We start from the raw sequence: 18,543 nt of genomic DNA, 5'->3' as shown, positions 1-18,543 counted from the left end.
TATTATTATTAGTATTCTTCAATTATAGATGTATGCAGTCAGAGACTATAACATCTATCTGAGAACTTTTAGTTCTCAGGGTTTTTTCTATATCTGTAAAGTTAACTATCTCTCTATATATTAAAGAAAAACCAACTTTTCTTATCTCAGTAAGCTCAGACACTTCTCCAGATATTTATGACTGTTTTAATACTGAATTAATAATTATGTCATGAGCTAACCTCAAATAAGTAATAAGTTAACTCAAATAGTAAAATCAGATTATATAAGTGATAATATCTTACAAAGTATCTGAGAAGAAATGATTTCTGATTATTAATAACACAGAAAGAATTTACTCAGTACTCTGAGTATAAAAGAGAATTTTAACTTAATTTCATAGATTCATCATTTCTGTATTATCTTGAAATCTTAGAATAATAATGTTCTTATAATATATCTGATTTTTATATTCATATCTCAAGTTCTTAGAATAGAAGTATCATTTTAAAGTTGATCAGTGTGTTTTTGAATACAGAAATTTTAATTCAATTTCTCATATAAAAAAAAGCTCTTAGAAATTCTGAGATTAAAAAATATGATTATTTTTAAGAGTATACATCTATCTTAAATATAGATTTTTTTAAAATATTAAAGAAATATTTCTATTCTTCTTCTCTTTAGCTATAAATTAAGGTGATTTTCAAATCTCAAAGATATATGAATATATAGTAATAGAAAGTCAAAGTTAAAGAATCTGAAAAATTCTTATAAATCTCAGAAATCTTCATTGAAGATGAAATCATTTCTTCTCAGACTCTCTGATGAGAATTGCTCTGAGTACATAACTTGTATCAAAAGTAGGTTAGTGTCATACCGGATTAACTAGTTAATAATAATGCTGCAATCTGTTCAAACCGAGTCAGAGAGTCTGAGCCCGCTGAGATAAAACTTTTCCGTGCAAAAAACGCTGTAATGTGACCTCATGTGACCTCACATGCATCTCATCAAAAATCTGTGAAATGATTAATTCATTGTATTCGTGTAGAAAGAGCTAGCTATATATATATTATATATGAGATCACGTGTAGGCGGAGCAGTTACTACAGCAATGCTACTAGAGCAGATGCTACACTCTCTCTCACATTATCATGCAAGATCACAAATACTATAATAAAGAATCAATCATCTCTTGCAAATCTAGCTATGTTATTCTCAAATTCATTTAAAATCATGCTATCTATATTGAGTTTGTGTATTCTGTCTCTCTTTATCTGTAGAATCTAGTAAATCAAGAAATTGATAAAATGTAATTATACTTAAGATTTTAGTTAATTCATCTGCTACTATTTCTTCAGTTGAGATGTAATTAATTGAAATTATATCATTGTTCAACTGACTGCAGGTGTAATAGAATTGAGTATTAATATACTTACTTCTTACAGTGATTGCAGTCACTGTGATAAGATCAATTACTCTTTTATTATCTATCTTAATTGACAGAGAGTCTTCTATTTTAATGAAGTTCAGATTTATTATCATACTTCTCAATTATATTGCTTTACATATAGTTTTACTCAACATCACATATTCAGCCTCATTAGAGCTTAAGAATACACAGAGTTACTTACTCAATCACTATGAAATCAGTGTATTTCTCAATTTGAAGATATAACTGAATATAGATTTATAATTATTATTCAACAGACTGACTCAATTGAAATCTATATATCTGATCAGTATATATATTATATGCAGAAATTCATTCTCAGATCTCTCATTATCATTCTTTACATAGAATATATCAATCTCATGCATTTCTTTCAAATATTGAATGATGTGTAATAGAGTCTTTTATATTTTAAAGATAAGAGCAGTGTTCTTCTATATGAATAGAGATACTATACAGATAATATTTAGTCATAGCTTAACAGCTAAGTATTACAGATACTCAATATTATACTGAAATTATCACTTTATAAAATCACTTTCTTTTTCAGAGATAGAGAAGTCATCTAGATATAGATTCTTATTCATAAGTGTATAAACAGCAGTTGTATCATCTAGATGAAAATCTTCTATCAATTCATTGATATAATATCAGAGTGTTAATTTAACTTTACTCTTTATATATTTTACTTTCATTTCTAGATATTTTATAAGTTTCTTTAAGTTTTTAATCCCTAGTTTTTACTGTAAAATATTAATAAGTTAATCAGCATTCTTCAGAGCATCTGCAAAGATATGAAGATTATCAATATATATAATTATATACAGGTGTTTTCAGACTGAATGCTTTTAAAGAGCAGAGTTATAAGAACTCAGACTGAAGTCATTTTCTTGCAGTATAGCTATTAAGTAGTTATATTATATTTTAACAGCTGAATTCAATTTATATAGAGATTCTTCAACTGCACAGATAAGTATATACTGAGTTTCTTATTCAAAGTCTGTGAATTATTTTATATAGACTGTTTTCTCTAATCTATTATACAGATATACTATTACTATATTTACTTATTATAGAATTCAATCACACTTTACAGCAATTACAAACATTATTTAATTTATTATATCTGTAATTACAGAGATATAAGTCTTCTGATAAGTATCTTTCTTCAATCAGTTATTATATACAACTTATCAAGATTTTTATAATATATTATTCTCATCAGTATTGAAATTATCAGAGTGATTCTTTTCAATAAATACTCAGTGATCAGATATCACTGATTCATTGTATAAAATATCAGAATGTGAAATAAGTGTTCAGATCTTATATCTCTTAAGATCAGATATTTTATATTGTATTAATTTCTTTTGATAATCTCTTATTACTTCTGATCTACTCATAGTATTCTTGTGTGATTTTAGAAGAGAATCAGTAATAAAGATAAGAGTGTAAGCTGTAAATATCTTCATCAACTGCATTTAATCTGTATTCATTAATTCAGAAACATTGAAATTCTTCACTAAATAAATGATAGAAACAGTGTCAGTTGCTGCAGTTGTAGTAGTTATAGTAATCTTCAGTATTTCTTACACTTTTATAAGAAAAATTACATCACTTATATCAATAATTTTATCTGTTATAAAACTTCATAAGTAATAGATTGAATATCTATGAAATTCAATAAGCTTATATAAATCAGTCTGTGTGAATAACTTATTCAATGACTTCTATAATTCATGAAGATGAGTAAAAACATCAGTTTCAAGCTCACAGAAATATATAATCTGCAGCAGAGTGTTCATTAATACTGAAAAAGAAATTATATAAGAGGTATAAACAGCTTCTTTACTATTATCATCTACAACTGCAGATCAATACTTTTCATTATATAGAACTGTAGATATGAGTGTATTATTTATAATTAAAATAACTGTTTTCAGAATATTCACTCAGAATTTCTTCAGAATCTTCTTACTAATAGAAACTACTCTAATGTAAGTTATAATTGTATGTATTTCACACTCAGACATGCTATCTTGATATGATGATTAAGAAGTAGTTAATTCTCATACTGTGTTATAATTAATGAATAATACTGTAATCTTCATAGATCTGAATATATTATTAATATTAATTCTGACATATACTGATACAGTAAAACCTAGATTCTTCATGAATTGAACTCAGTATGCATAGTAATTATAAGCTTGATTCTTGATATATAAGAAATAGATTCATCTATATCTGATCATATCATCTGTGATTAATATATAATATTTATTACTCTGTCATGATTTAACAGAGTAATCTGTAGACTCACTTAATATTCATCTATTATCTATAAGATTGATATGAATCTGCTTCATTGAGTATACAGTCTGTGACATGAGAGTGATTGAGTATTTATATATTATACTCACTTTAACACAGATATTATAAAAGAAATTGATCTTGATATCTTTGATATGAATGTCAGATAGTAAATTCTTTATCAATGCTATAATAGCTTCTGTATATATATATCTCAGATCAATATGCTACTCTATAAGTGTTTTTATAATTATAGATGATTCTTGATATTGAGATTAATTAACAGTGAGATTATTATTATTAATAGTAATCATGACTTTAGCATAGTTATTATCATATATATATGATTTCACTGTAAAGTAGACTGCTTTAGACTTATAATATATATCAACTTCTAATATTCTTTCAACTATTTTATAAATTGAGTTTTAAGATATATAAATTACAGTGAAAATCACTTTACTTGATACTTTAATAATGAAATAGAACAGGGTGTTTAAGCTTGAAAGCTTATATTGAAAACTTCAAAAATTATAGTATATATTATCTACAGTATATACTAATTATTATATATATAATAAATATTACAGACAGTGATATTCTCTTCTTCAGATTCTAGAAGAAGATCACTGATCTCATTAATATGACTGTAATCTTCATCTACTATATGAATCTTCATATTATCATTGTACATCTTTCACTGAATGAGAGACTGCTTTTCATCTATTATATGAAAACTCACACATGTGTCAAGAAATCAAGGTTTACTTATTATATCAATAGTTGCTGAAAAAGCAATTACTGCATTGATAGCTGCAGATTATGAGATTATAAGATCAGAGAATTTCTCCTTCTTATTATCTTTATTCTTCTTTTTATTCTTTCACTTATCATGTCTGCTAGTACTGACATTGTTGTTATTATTCTTCTCAGATATAATAATATATTTCTTGTTTAACTCATATCACTGTTCAGTAGCAAGTTCTGAATACAGACATCAACAGGTGTTTTTTCAGTGTCATCTCAAACTGTATATCTCACATTTAAAACTGTGTATGAATAATGTAGAGAGAGTTATGATAGTTGTATTAACTTACTAAGACTTAGAATGTTCATTCTTGAACTTACTTATACAGTTTATCAACTGTTTTATAAGATTATTAATATTGATATTATGTATAGAGTTCTGATCAGATGTGTAGAAATCATTTAAATATATCTTAATAAAAGACTTTTAATACTTCTTCAGATCAATAAAAAAGAGAATGTAATAAAAGTCTTCTAAGTTATTTATCAATTTCTTATGATATATAACTAGATAACAGAATCTTCTCTGAAATATCAGATAATTGTTATCTCTGATATGTAAGATGATGAATTCTTTCACAATATTCATACATTTCTCTGCAAGTGAGATAGCATATTCAACTTCAATTCTTTCTTATAGTATGACTATATTATCTGACTCAAGAGTTTCAATGATTGTATGTACAGATTCTAATAAGAACTGCAATATATATTAATACAGTGCTTTGATATGAATACTTCATTTTTCAGTATTTAATGCATCTTGACTGATGTCTTCTGAACAGATATATTGATTCTTTATAAGAATATCAGATTTACTGATAACTTCAGCATCTGCAAGAATTTCTATATATCAGATCTTATAGTTATTATTATCAAATATAATTACAGCTTTGATATTCATAGCTTTTTAAACATTCTTTTAATATTTACAGATCTCAGATTTGAAATCATCTACTGCAGAGATGACTACTCAATACATACTCATTCTATCACAGAATATTATCAGATTATTGAATATTATTAATATTATATTATCTGAACTTATTCTAGATATGATACTTATGTGTCATACTTCTATACACATTGCTTATGAGTCTGAGATATCATTATTCAATTTATAATCTGTTTTACTATTTATAGGTGACTTCATAATCTCTTCTGTGACTTTCATATATTATATAATATCTATTTTCTCTGATTCTTTATCAATAGATGTCTGAGTGTGAGAATGTGAATGTAAAGTTCTTCTTCTATTACTCTGTGATATAGACATATCACTCATCAGTCAAAGAGAGATTGAATGAAGAAATTGAAAAAAAAAATATTATATTATACTGTAGAGTTCTGCTATTTCAATTGTTAGTTAAGCAGATACACTTGAAACATGCAATATAAATATAATAAAAGAATTCTTCTATTCAGAGTGAACACATTCAATGCTTACACAGGTGTTTTTAAACAAAAGTAAAAAAAAATGTAATTCTTTGTAAAAACATGCTATCCGGGCTATAACCTGTGAGATGGTTAATTCATTGTATTCGTGTAGAAAGAGCTAGCTATATATATATTACATATGAGATCACGTGTAGGCGGAGCGGTCGCTACGGCAACGCCACTAGGGCGGATGCTACAAAATCCATGAATACATAGTGGCGCCTGTCAATTGCATCACTCTATCTACTCTCTATCATCATCACCGCCTCTAACGCCCCGTAGCACCCTCTATTACTTTCACTTCATACCTCTACTTTCATCTTATCACTCACTCTTATCACTTATATCATCTCTACTATCTCTATCACTTCTATCATCTCTATCACTTCTATCACTTCTATCATCTTTATCATTACTGTCTCTATTATCTCACAGTCTTCTCTATCACTTTCACTTCATATCTCTACTCTATCTTCATCTTATCACTTACTCTCTTATCATCTCTATTATCTCTATCATCTCTACACTTCTTTCACTCTGATCTCTTCTTATTACCTCTTATCACTTCTTATCATCTTTACTCTCTCTATCACCTCTATCACCTCTATCATTATCACTGCCTCTACCGCCTCGCAGCACTCTCTATCACTTTCACTCTCTATCTCTACTCTCATCTTATCATTCTACTTCTCTCTTATCATCTCTATTACCTCTCTCATTTCTATTATCTTTATCATCTCTCTCTATCATCTTTTTCACTCTCTAGTCTCTCTATTATCATCATTATCTCTACTACTCTACAGTCTCTTCTATTACTTTTACTATCTCTATTTCTCTCTTACTATCTCTATCGTATTTTATACTATTCAATGCAACCGCTCCACCACGAACTCGCTCGATTTTTCGAATAAGAACCCGCCGATAGATTCATCGAAAAGCCCTCAATTATACAAGCATTTTGACCTCATCACCGACCGCATACCCCGTGTGGTGGTGGAGTTATCCAGCCAAATGTGAACCAGATGTCATTTGAAACTTCTGTGTGGGATTATCCCTCATTCTCCCCTATCACACCACAATCCCGGGCCAAATTGCCATACAAATTATAAGGTGAAGAGACCTAGTCATATGCATCAATCTTCTCAATTTTGAAAGATTTCTGATCTGTAGTTGTGAAGATATCTGAGAAGTAATCTCTGCAAAAACCCTGTCCATCTTTGATGTTTTAAAACATCAATGTCAAGTCTCACCCTTGTATCACTCTTTCTAATCTGGCTCATCTCTGGCAGAAAAATACAAAAAGATATCTCAGTGATAATATTAAGTATATAATCAACAGTCACTTCTGAAGTGCAATCTTCACAGTCTGTCTTCAGTGTATCTAGATATTAATATCAAGTCTCACTCTTGTATCATCTCTCTCAATCTGACTCATTCTCAATAGAAAAGTATAAAAAGATATCTCAGTAACTGTACTTGATACATAATTAGCAGATATAATAACTATAAAATCAGTATATCTTAAGATCTGACTGAGTCTTTGATCTCTGCATAGTGAGATATATTAAATCTAGTTTTAATATCTTAATATTCAATAGATTCTGCAAGAGATTGAGAACAGTAATACTAGATTTCTATTGAATTTGAGAATTAACTCTATATTGATATAATTATTAACAAAGTCTTTTATTTTAAGATATAAATAATCAGTTTCTCTACATCTCACTGATAATATTTACATTATTATATAGAAACAGACTTATATTCTCTATAATATCAAGACTCTGAAGAGAGAAAGTCTTGATAGAAAGTATATAGTAGTGTATATCTTAGCAGTTTCTATCTCATTCTTCTGAAGCAGTTAATGCAAAAAAAAAAAAGATCTTAGAAATAGTTTTTTACTTCTCTTGAAAAAGTAAGATGTTTTTCTCTGAGTTTTACACAATATTTTTACAAAGAATTAAAAACAGAGTTGTTTTCTGTCATAATTTCATATTCTTTTAAGTAAGAATTACTTTTTCAGTGACTGAAGAGCTTTTATTAATACTTAATTCTTTTTTACACTCTTTATTAACTGATTTGAGTGGCATACTTGTTGTGTGAGAAGAATTGAATAATTTAGAATAAAATTGAATAGTTTTAATCCATTTCTCTGTAAAAAATTGATTTATTTTTTATCAGTTTTTCTCTTAAAAACTGTCATATTATCTGATTTATTATCAATTAATATCATACTTTTTCTCACTGTATCTAGACTGACCGTGTGACCGTGTCTGAGACCAGAATCAGATTTTTTGATAGTCTCATTATCAATTCAACTGATCTCATTACATGGTTTTAACATTGAATAGTGATTTCATACTGTCTCAGTGAAACTTACTGTCTACTCTTATCACATTTTTCAAATGAAACTATGATTTTCACTTCTCAATTTAAATTATTTTTATTGCTTTAAATGACTTCAAATCTCATTTGAGTATTATCAAAAAGTGTTACTTTTTAAAAAATTAAAAATAGTCTAAAAGAAACCTTAAAATGTCTAAAAATAGTAACTTTATGCCAAGAATGGAACTAAATGAAACTAAATGAGATCACTTTCTCATTTTTTTCAAGTCATGGTTTCATTTTAAGATCTGATATATAGTCACTTTACATGTTTTTTTGATAGCCAGTTCTAGCGGGATTCACGCCAAGAAATGTATGAGACCAGATCAAATGAGATCAAACGTGAAATTCATGGTCCCGGCGGCCAGTCTAACTGTATCTCAAGAAAGAGATTGTAAAGATTTTATTAATTTATCTTAAAAATCAATTTTAGTTTATTAGATTCTCTTCAAAAATCTAACCTAGTTACTGAACTAGTGTGAAAAAAATCAGGTGTTTTATACATAAAAGTCTGTTATTCTTCTTTTGAAATAGTCTGATCAACTTTTCAATTGAAAACAGACTTAGAAACCTCTTAATTGAAACAGTCTGATCAACTTTTCAATTTAAAAGAGTTTAATAAATATCTCAATTGAATTAATCTGACCAACTTTTCATTGAGTAAGAACAATGAGTTTGAAAGTACACTCAGTTGATGTGGAAAAGAATGCTTTCTCAAATGCTATTTCTGAGATTGAAATTCTGAAGAGAAGAAAGAAAGAAGAAATAGAGAAACAACAAGTTCTTGAAATACATAAACTTGAAAAAGCAAGTAAAATTCTTGAAAAGCAGTGTCTGAGTGAGATGAATGAAGAAGTTCTGTTAATTCTTCATACTCAGACTAGACAACTACAGAAAGTGATTAAGTTCAAACTTGGAATTTCAAACACAGTTCAAAAAACTTTGAAAATTTCTAATACAATCACTGACTCTTCAGTTTACTCTTCTTTCTTTTCTACTTCTTCATCTTCTTCTTCTTTAAATCAGAAGAAAACATATACTTAAGCAGCTGAATCTGCTGTCTCTAAACCTGCTGTCTCTAAATCTGCTATCTCAAAACCTGCTCAAAATTCTGAGAAAACTGAGAAGAATACTGCTCATACTTCTATTGATAGAAGAGTGAAGAAAAAAATGCAAAAAGAGAAAAATCTTCAAATCTCCAGAAATAGAAGACTTATTCTCAAAGTCTCAAATCAGAACATATTGCAGAAAAATAAGCTAGACTCAAACCTCATTTTCAGAATTAGAAATGAAATCAATCAGCAGTTCTTTTCTCAGTTAATAACTAATATTAAAGTTCAAAAATCAGTTATAGCTTCAATTGAGTCATTCTTCTTTGAAAACTTCATCATTCTGACTACAATGCCTGAATTCTATGCAGAATTCCTTATTCAGAATGAGAATCTCTGAAAGTCAGCAGTAGAATCTCTGTTAAATACAACAATTCTATCTGAGAGAGATAAAAAGTGAGATAAATTCATTCTTCATAATATTTCAGTTGAAATCTTTGACTGTGAGGAAGAAATGCTACTTCTTAAAAATGAATTGAAAGAATACAATTCTATTCAACTGAGAAAAGAGTCTGTATGACTTAATTCAATTGAGTTCAGACAGAGTAGAAGAAATGCCTCTGTTCTAGTATATACAAAGACACTTGAATAATCAAGAATCTCTGAAGTAAGAGTAGCAGATTTGAAAATGAGAGTTCATGAATACAAAGACTCAAGAATGAATCTCAAAGCTCAAACACAGTGTTTAAACTGTCAAAGATATGAATACTTTACAATCTCTTATTTCAGAGACTTAAAATGTGTATTCTGTGCTAGAGATTATAAAACTAGTGAGCATAAATGTGAAACATGCTTAAAAAGAGGTGAAATATGTTAACATACTCTGCTTAAGTGCTTCAATTGCAAAGAAAATCATGCATCTAGCTCAAAAGAATGTGTATTTGCTTCAAGAACTCAGAAGAACTGGAGAAAAAATGAAGCTTAAAGTGAATCTAAAACTGAAGAGAAAAGTCAAGCTAGTAAATCTGCAACTGCAGGCTTAAAAAGAAGAAATTCTCAACTATCTAGATCTTCAAACTTCAACTCTTCAGCTAAGTGTAAACAGAATTTGAATTCTCAAACTTCTGTTAAGATTAGAGAATTGAGAAATGACTCTGATGATAAACTAGATATAATGCAAGCAGTTGAGATGCCTACTTTTCAAAATAGTTATAATCTACTATCTGATGATAGAGATTAGATTCTACTCTATCTCTACTCTCTCTTAGCATGAATATATAATAAAAATAACAAAAAAAGTTTAAAAACTCTTCAAAAATTACATTTATTTAAAATAATGTGAATAGAAACTCAAATTGTATTTATTCTTGTTTTCAGATTGCATTTGAATAAAAAGTTGACTTTATACTTCTTCAAGAATCAAACTTTGATACTGAGTAAAAGTACATTATTTCTCATTCAAGCTATTACTACTTTCTTTCTGAAAAATCTGAGAGAAAATTAAGAGTAGTGATCTATGAGAGAAAAAGATCAAGATATCAATTTAATTTGAGATTTGATATCATATCTGACTCTGATATTCTTCTGAGTCATATTATAGATAAAGAGAATGAGTTTGATACTATTCAACTTATAAATATCTATAATGAAAAGTCATTGAAAGAAAACAACAATATCTGAATATTTGATAGAGAATTTTTGAATATAACTCTCTTAAAAAACTCTATAATTGCAGAAGACTTCAATGCACATCATCTCTGATAAAACTCAGAGTGTACAAGAGCAGTAAGAGCAGATAAACTGATTGAATGAACTTTTAAGCATTCAATAGATTTAGTTAACAAGTCTGATCAACAAACATTCTTTAGAAAAGACATGAAACAGAAATCTATTATAGATCTAACTTTCATGTCATAAAATCTAATTGAAAAAAGACTTATAAACTGGTTTATTAATTCAAATGAAACCTCATAATCAGGTTATGAGATCATTCAATTTGATATTGAACTGAGTGAAAAATATAGAAGTGAAAATCCTCTTCTCTCTAATCAGTATAACTTTGAAAAAGCTGATTGAAAAGCAGTTGAAGAAAGAGTAAAACAGCTGAAATCTGAAAGACAGAGTGAGCTTTATTGAAATCAAAGTCAAGATATCTCAAATAAAATGCTTGAGAATAAAGCAAAGCTGATTACATCTATTCTTCTAACAAGTATTGAAGAAAATATTTCAAAGAAAAAGTCTTCTGAGTATTTCAAACCTTGATGAAATGAGAATATCACTTCTAAAAGAAAGCAATTAGCCACTGCTAAGAGAGAGTGAAAGAATAACTTAATATCTGATGAAGAGTTCAAAGCTATTCAAAATAAATATTTTTCAGATATTAAAAAAGTCAAAACAGATTGCTGGAACAAATTTCTTGAAGAAGTATAAGAAAAAGAAGTTTTTAAAGCCTTCAACTATACTAAAACAAGAAGTGTAGCAAAGCTGTCAACCTTAGAATATGAATTTCAGAATGAATTGTATACAGCAAACTCTTTTAAGAAAAAATATCAAGCTTTTATGAGAATTCTCTTTCAAAACTCATCACATTTAGAAGAGAAGAATATGTCATTTCATGAATATACTGATGAAAATAACTGGGAATAGTCTGAGCTTACATGTGATGAACTAGAGTCAGCAATATTCTCAAGTTCAATTAAAACTGCTGCAGGGCCTGATTCAATTAATCATTTAATTATTCAAAACATATATTTCTACTTGAAGAATGAATATTTTGAGCTCTTTTTCAATCTCTTAAGAAATAGTTATTATTCTGAATACTGAAGAGAAGCTACTGAAGCAATTCTTACAAAATCTAATAGAAAAGCTTCAGTTTCTAAGTTATATAGAGTAATATCTCTATTGAACTGTTTGAGAAAAGTTCTAGAAAAGATAATAGCTACTAGATTATCTTTTATAAGCTTTATTAGTGATTCTCTTCTATTTAATGAACAAATGAGAGATAGAAAACAATGCTCTGCAATTAACACTGTTCTCTCAGTTATTTATAATATTTAAGTAGCAAAGTATAAAGGCCTGGTCTCAACTGCAGTTTTTATTGATATAAAAGATGTATTTGATCATGTTTCAAAGTCTAAGATGATTCAAACTTTGAAGATGTTAAAACTGTCACTTTCTCTAATAAAATGAGTTGATTGTTTCATATCTAAAAGAATTATACAACTATTCTTTGATGAAAGAAAACAAGATAAAACTGAGATAAAAATAGAAGTATCACAAGAATCTTCAATCTCACCTGTTTTATTTACAATATACACTGCATATTTATTCAAGAATAGAGAGATGAAAATAGTGAGATCTTCAAGTTATATAGATGATATTAGTCTACTCTACAGTTCAAAGACAATCAAAGAGAATTTAGAAGTGATTGAGAAAGCAGCAAAGAAAATCTTTATTAGAGCAGATATCAATCTAATTCAATTTAATATGAATAAAACTGAGTTTGAACAACTATCTAGCAAAAAACCGCTCCACCACGAACTCGCTCGATTTTTCGAATAAGAACCCGCCGATAGATCCATCGAAAAGCCCTCGATCATACGAGCATTTTGACCCCATCGCCGACCGCATACCCCGTGTGGTGGTGGAGTTATCCAGCCAAACGTGAACTGGACGTTGTTCGAAACTCCTGTGTGGGATTATCCCCGTTCTCCCCTACCACACCACAACCCGGGCCAAAGTGCCATACAAATTGTAAGGTGAAGAGACCTAGCCATATGCACCAATCTTCTCGATTTTGGAAGATCCCCGATCTGTAGTTGTGGAGATATCTGAGGAGCGACCTCCGCGAAAACCCTGCCCACCTTTGATGTTCCAAAACACCAACGCCAAGTCTCACCCTCGTACCGCCCTTCCTAATCTGGCCCATCCCCGGCAGAAAAATACAAAAAGATACCTCGGCGATAATATCAAGCACATAATCAACAGCCACTTCTGAAGTGCATTCTCCATGGTCTGTCTTCAGCGTATCATATCTAGACATCAACGCCAAGTCTCACCCTTGTACCACCCCTCTCAACCTGGCTCATCCCTGACAGAAAAGTACAAAAAGATACCTCAGCAACTGTACTTGATACATTATCAGCAGACACCACAACTATAAAATCAGTATATCTCAAGGTCTAGACTAGACTGGCCGGCGGGACCATGAATTTCACATTTGGTCTCATTTGGTCTGGTCCCATACATTTCTTGGCGTGAGTCCCACCAGGATCAAGCCTCAAAAAAATCTGAAAATGGACCATTTCTGAGAGAAATGGCGTGAAAAATGACCAGATTTAATTCAAGAACAGTGAAATGAGAGTAATTTTTCAGAATAAACTGTGAAAGATGATCATTCTTTCAAAATCAGAATGAAACTGAAACTGAAGATCAAAATCAGTCTCATTCAGTTCATTCAGTGATTGCTTATATAATCAGAATTTGGTAATGATTATTGGTAACACTCATGAAACAACTAAATACATTCTTGTGCAAGTTTATTCTTCACTTTCTCATGAAAACTACACTTCTCTGATATACTGTGATCAGAGGTATTAAACTGTCTGATAATTCCATGTTTTACAATCATGAGTTTCTTGATTGTTTCTCCTTGTAATTGTCCTCAGTGATAGTGATAAATATCTCAACTTGAGTTGAACTTTCACTTCATTCTCACCCCTGTCAATGGAATTATCAGAATATCATGTGTTATCAGTGCAACAGTTGAATATGTACTCTCAACAATTTTTCATAACTCTAGAATTGATTTGGTGTGTAAATTTGTCAGATCATCTTGAAGATAGCAGTCAAATTCAGTTTTATAAGCATGTAGTTTTGCCTGATTTTCAGTTGCAATCAATGTATGCAAGTCCTGTTTCAAAGTGAGTATTATAGTTCTATGTGATATGAAGTGTTATCAAAGATCATTACTTACTAGGGAATTGTATTTCACTGTCTTCACATCTCAAACATCTGCTTGTTCAAATCTCTGATAGTTGGCATTGTAGTAGTCTCAGGCTAATTTGACATATGAGTCTTGTTCCTCCTCTGTTCAATCTTGAGAAGTGTAGATATTAACTCAATGGGAGAGATCTAGTAGAGCTGCTACAGTATAGTACTCTGTAAAAGATTGTTCTGTTTTGCTGTAGTAATATGCCAGTTTATTCCTTACAGCAACAATAGCCTGTGCTATAGCATCATCCCAGACTGAATTTCTTTTTAAGTGATTCAACTGCTTCTCAAGATGAGTAAATAAACTGTTATACACTCACCAGGCTGACTGCAGCATTGATGTACAAGTGATTGAGACTGTCTTTGTTGTCTTATAAAACTGAAACAGTAAATCAATCACATATTTCAACTGAGTTCACTTCATATCAGAAAGTTTCAATATCTGAATCTTTTCTCAATCAGAGTGTTGCACTCAATGATCAATCATCTGACACAATCAAAGAGCCTGAACAGTCATTTCATATGTTGAACTTCATCATATTTTAACATCCTGTATCATATTCAGTGATGTGACTGATTTGTTTATTTATTGAATATCATGAAATTATTGTTGTTGTTTAGAAGAGGTACAAATTGCATTAGCAATGTTTCAAATCTATGATATTTAAATTATTAGTCAATCTATTCAAAATTAACAGTAGCATTATCAAAAAGTGTTATCAAAAAGCAATATCAAAAAGTGTTGTCAAAAAACATTACCTTTTGCAAAGTGAATACAAAAGTTACTTGAGTAATCACTTCCATCTCATTCTCATCTCAAGAATCAGCCATCTCATTATTCTTCACCTTGATGTTAAGATTCTTTATCAGTGTTTGTATCACAAGTTGAACCACATGAGCAATGCAGGGGATATGACCTTGTTTATCATTCCAGGAATGCAAAGCCAATTTTTGCTCCAAGCTCTTCATCATAGTGTAGTTATTCACAGCATTATCAGTTGTAATTGCAAGAAGACTGGGACTAATATCTCAATAGTCATTTTTAATCACAGTCATTAATACCTCTGTCATATAATCCCCAGTATGACTACTGATCAATGATTCAAATTCAATTAATGTCTTTCAATAAGTTCAGTTCTCATCAATGTAATAACATGTAACTCTCATAAATGTAAGATTGTTTGTACTAGTTCATGCATTCACTGTGAGAGACACTCTTTGATGATTCTTCAACTCTGATCCTAGATGTTGTATATTGACTTTGTAGTGTGTCTTGAGGTTGAACTGAAGACAGGATTGATGTGGAATATGAAGATTTGAATTAAGCATTTGAAGAAGTGTTCAGAATTCAGGGTTTTTAATTGATTGAAGAGGAAGATTCAGAGATATACACATGTGAAGTAATTGTTCATGGAAGTTATCAGGTGAGAGTTGTGGAATCAGAGTACTGATACAGGGTCATTTTCACATGATTTTCTTCAAATTAGAAAGTTAGTGTTATCAAAAATCATTATCTGATAGAGCAACTTATCAGCTCAGTAGTAATTTTCTGATTATTTTCCTTTTATTGTCTGCATTCTGATGACTTCAGATGTCAAGAAATTCCTTCAGAGCCATGATCAGTTCATGATGAATGTTTCTGAATGAAGTTGCAGTGATTGCAGCAAAGAGATGACTCTTCAGTAATCTGCAATGCAACCTGTTGATAATTATTCCATAGTTCATCTTGATATTTGTGTTGAGTTTTTCATAAATTTCATGGCCTGGAATCAGATGTGAAGAATGAAGTGATCATTTATTATAATTGAAAGAGAGCATCCTGTGTTGAATTGTAAACAATGTAGACTTTGTAATTCACAGTGATTTCTTGAAGAGTTTGTGAATCTTCAATAGAAGTAAAAGAAGTGAAAGAAGTGAATTCAGAAGACATGATAATAATTTGAGAAAGATGACAATTTATTTTCAATAACTGATCACTGATGTGTGTAAGAAGAATTAATATAAGAGAAAATAATCTTGTTTCTTAGCTTAGTTATAATTTTAGTACTAACTCAGATTGAATATCATTGATGTATAAAAGTAAATAAACAATCTTGATTAATCTCTGTCATATTTCTTGAAATATATTAATATTGTGAAAGAGAGTATTATCAAATTGTGTTATCAGATGATATCATTAAAAATATATTAATATTGTGAATATCAATGTTGAAAAAATGTTGATACTTATACATTATAGTGATTTGTGAATCATGATAGTTAAATATATATATATATATATATCATTCCTGACTTGATTACAACTTGTACAATAATTTTTGAAAACTCAAAATCAATTTTAATTATTAATAATTAAAAACTTAAACTTATAACTAACTAATATAAAAAGAAAAAAATCTACTTCTTCTCTTTCTCATTCTTCTTATCATTCTTCACAATTCACTTCTCATTCTTCTTCTTCTTCTTCTTCTTCTTCTTCTTCTCCTTCTCATCTGAGGTGATAATCATCTCAAAATCTCTCTCTGCTGTCTTCTCAGAGAAGGGTTCTCACTGCTCCCCTTCAGCCAGGTCAACCTGTATCTCAAAATCCCGCATTTCCTGGTCTGCTGCCTCAGGTTTCACCTCAGCAGCAAGCAGATTGGCATGCTCAGAGAGCAGGGCTGTCTCCTCAATGTCCTGGATCATGGAGTGCATTTGAGACCTGAACAAGGCCTCAATCTCCTTCTCCTCTGCCAGCTCCTGCTAATCAATTAGAGAACAGAAGCATTATCAAAAATTGTTACCTCTCAATAAAAACTTACCAGTTTTGACTTCTTTGTCTCCTGCTTCAATACCTTCTCAATCTCCTTCTGCTGCTGCTTATTTACAGTAACACTCTTCTTCTCTCTCTCTCTCTTCATCTTGGCCTCAAATCATTCTCAGAACTTCTCCTGGTCTCACTGCTGCTGCATGAGGCTCTTCACTATCTTCTTTTTCAATCTCTCACAGGCGGTGTCATCTGCATTATTCCTATACTTAGTTCAGTCTAAATCTATCAGAAGTGTTACTTAAAATTGTTATCATTCTGCTCTCTTACAGAGCCTCTTCAAGGCATTATAATATGCCTTGTGATCTGTCTCCCCGCGCTTGAACATCTTCTTCTTCTCTTTCTTCAATCTGTGACAGCGCTCACGCGTCTTGGTGGTCCGCAGGACCGCAGAATATTTGAAGGGGGATGACATGATTGGTTTTGATGAGCATTGAAGAGAGGTGGAGGCAGGCAATGATATGATGATAATAATGATGATGATGATGATGATGATGATGATGATAGTAATGATGATGATGATAGTGATGATGGTGATGATGATGATGATGATGATGATGATGATGATGATGAAAGGGGAAGTGCATCAGAATATATTATTGACTTACCAAACATAAAGAGACAAAGAAACTATTAACAGCTTTCAGAGATGTACAGAAATGGCTACAGTGTTGCATAGCAACATTATCTTCATTCAATACATGCACTATTGATATTCTTTGTATGCATTTATCATATAATCTATATCAGGGATACATGCAGAAAACAGATCTTTGTTGCTAGGAAGAATGATTGCAGCAATTCTCTGTTTTCATATTATAAAGATAAGTTATTCTCATTTCTTTCTTCTCTCTTTTCTCTTCTTCTTCAATCCACCACTAAGTTCAAGCTGGTATGAAAACTATTAAAACACTCATAGAAACCCTCAAATTGAAGAGTATAAACTAATCAAATTTTAAATGCAGATGAATCAAAATAATTCAACAATACTAATTATTCATCCCCTCTTCAATAAAATAACAGTCGCGTCTTTCCCCCCCCCCTTCAAATGAAACATGGCTCGCGAAAAGCAAGTACCACGCCAGGCCATAATGACCAACACGGCCTCAGCATGCAGGGCTGCATACACGCAGCGCATGCTGAACTGAGAGGCTGTGTGAGTTGCAAACTGATGGCAGCATTCCAGGGAGAGCTGTGCGGTGTGAGAAAGCTGCAACTCTCAGTCACATGCACAGAGGATGAATCACTGCAGTAAGTGCATGTGCATTGCATGGAAGTAATGCTTTTTGATAATGCTCAGTCTCTGATATCATGAAAATAGAGTC

The 18,543-nt window shown here is 30.4% G+C and overlaps 1 protein-coding gene across 1 annotated transcript; it reads right to left on the bottom strand.

The window, feature by feature from the left end:
• Positions 1-16,959: 16,959 nt before the first annotated feature.
• Positions 16,960-17,312, bottom strand: BDCG_17563 (uncharacterized protein; the record flags this gene model as incomplete). Its single annotated transcript, XM_045426668.1, has 2 exons — positions 16,960-17,154; positions 17,214-17,312. The coding sequence occupies 2 exons, from the start codon at positions 17,310-17,312 to the stop codon at positions 16,960-16,962; spliced, it is 294 nt and encodes a 97-aa protein (XP_045282175.1).
• Between the last annotated feature and the right edge of the window lie 1,231 nt (positions 17,313-18,543).

This window comes from Blastomyces dermatitidis (assembly GCF_000003525.1).
Source record: "Blastomyces dermatitidis ER-3 genomic scaffold supercont1.9, whole genome shotgun sequence".
In the NCBI taxonomy this organism is placed as follows: Eukaryota; Fungi; Ascomycota; class Eurotiomycetes; order Onygenales; family Ajellomycetaceae; genus Blastomyces; species Blastomyces dermatitidis.
This window is presented reverse-complemented; position numbering and strand designations above follow the sequence as displayed.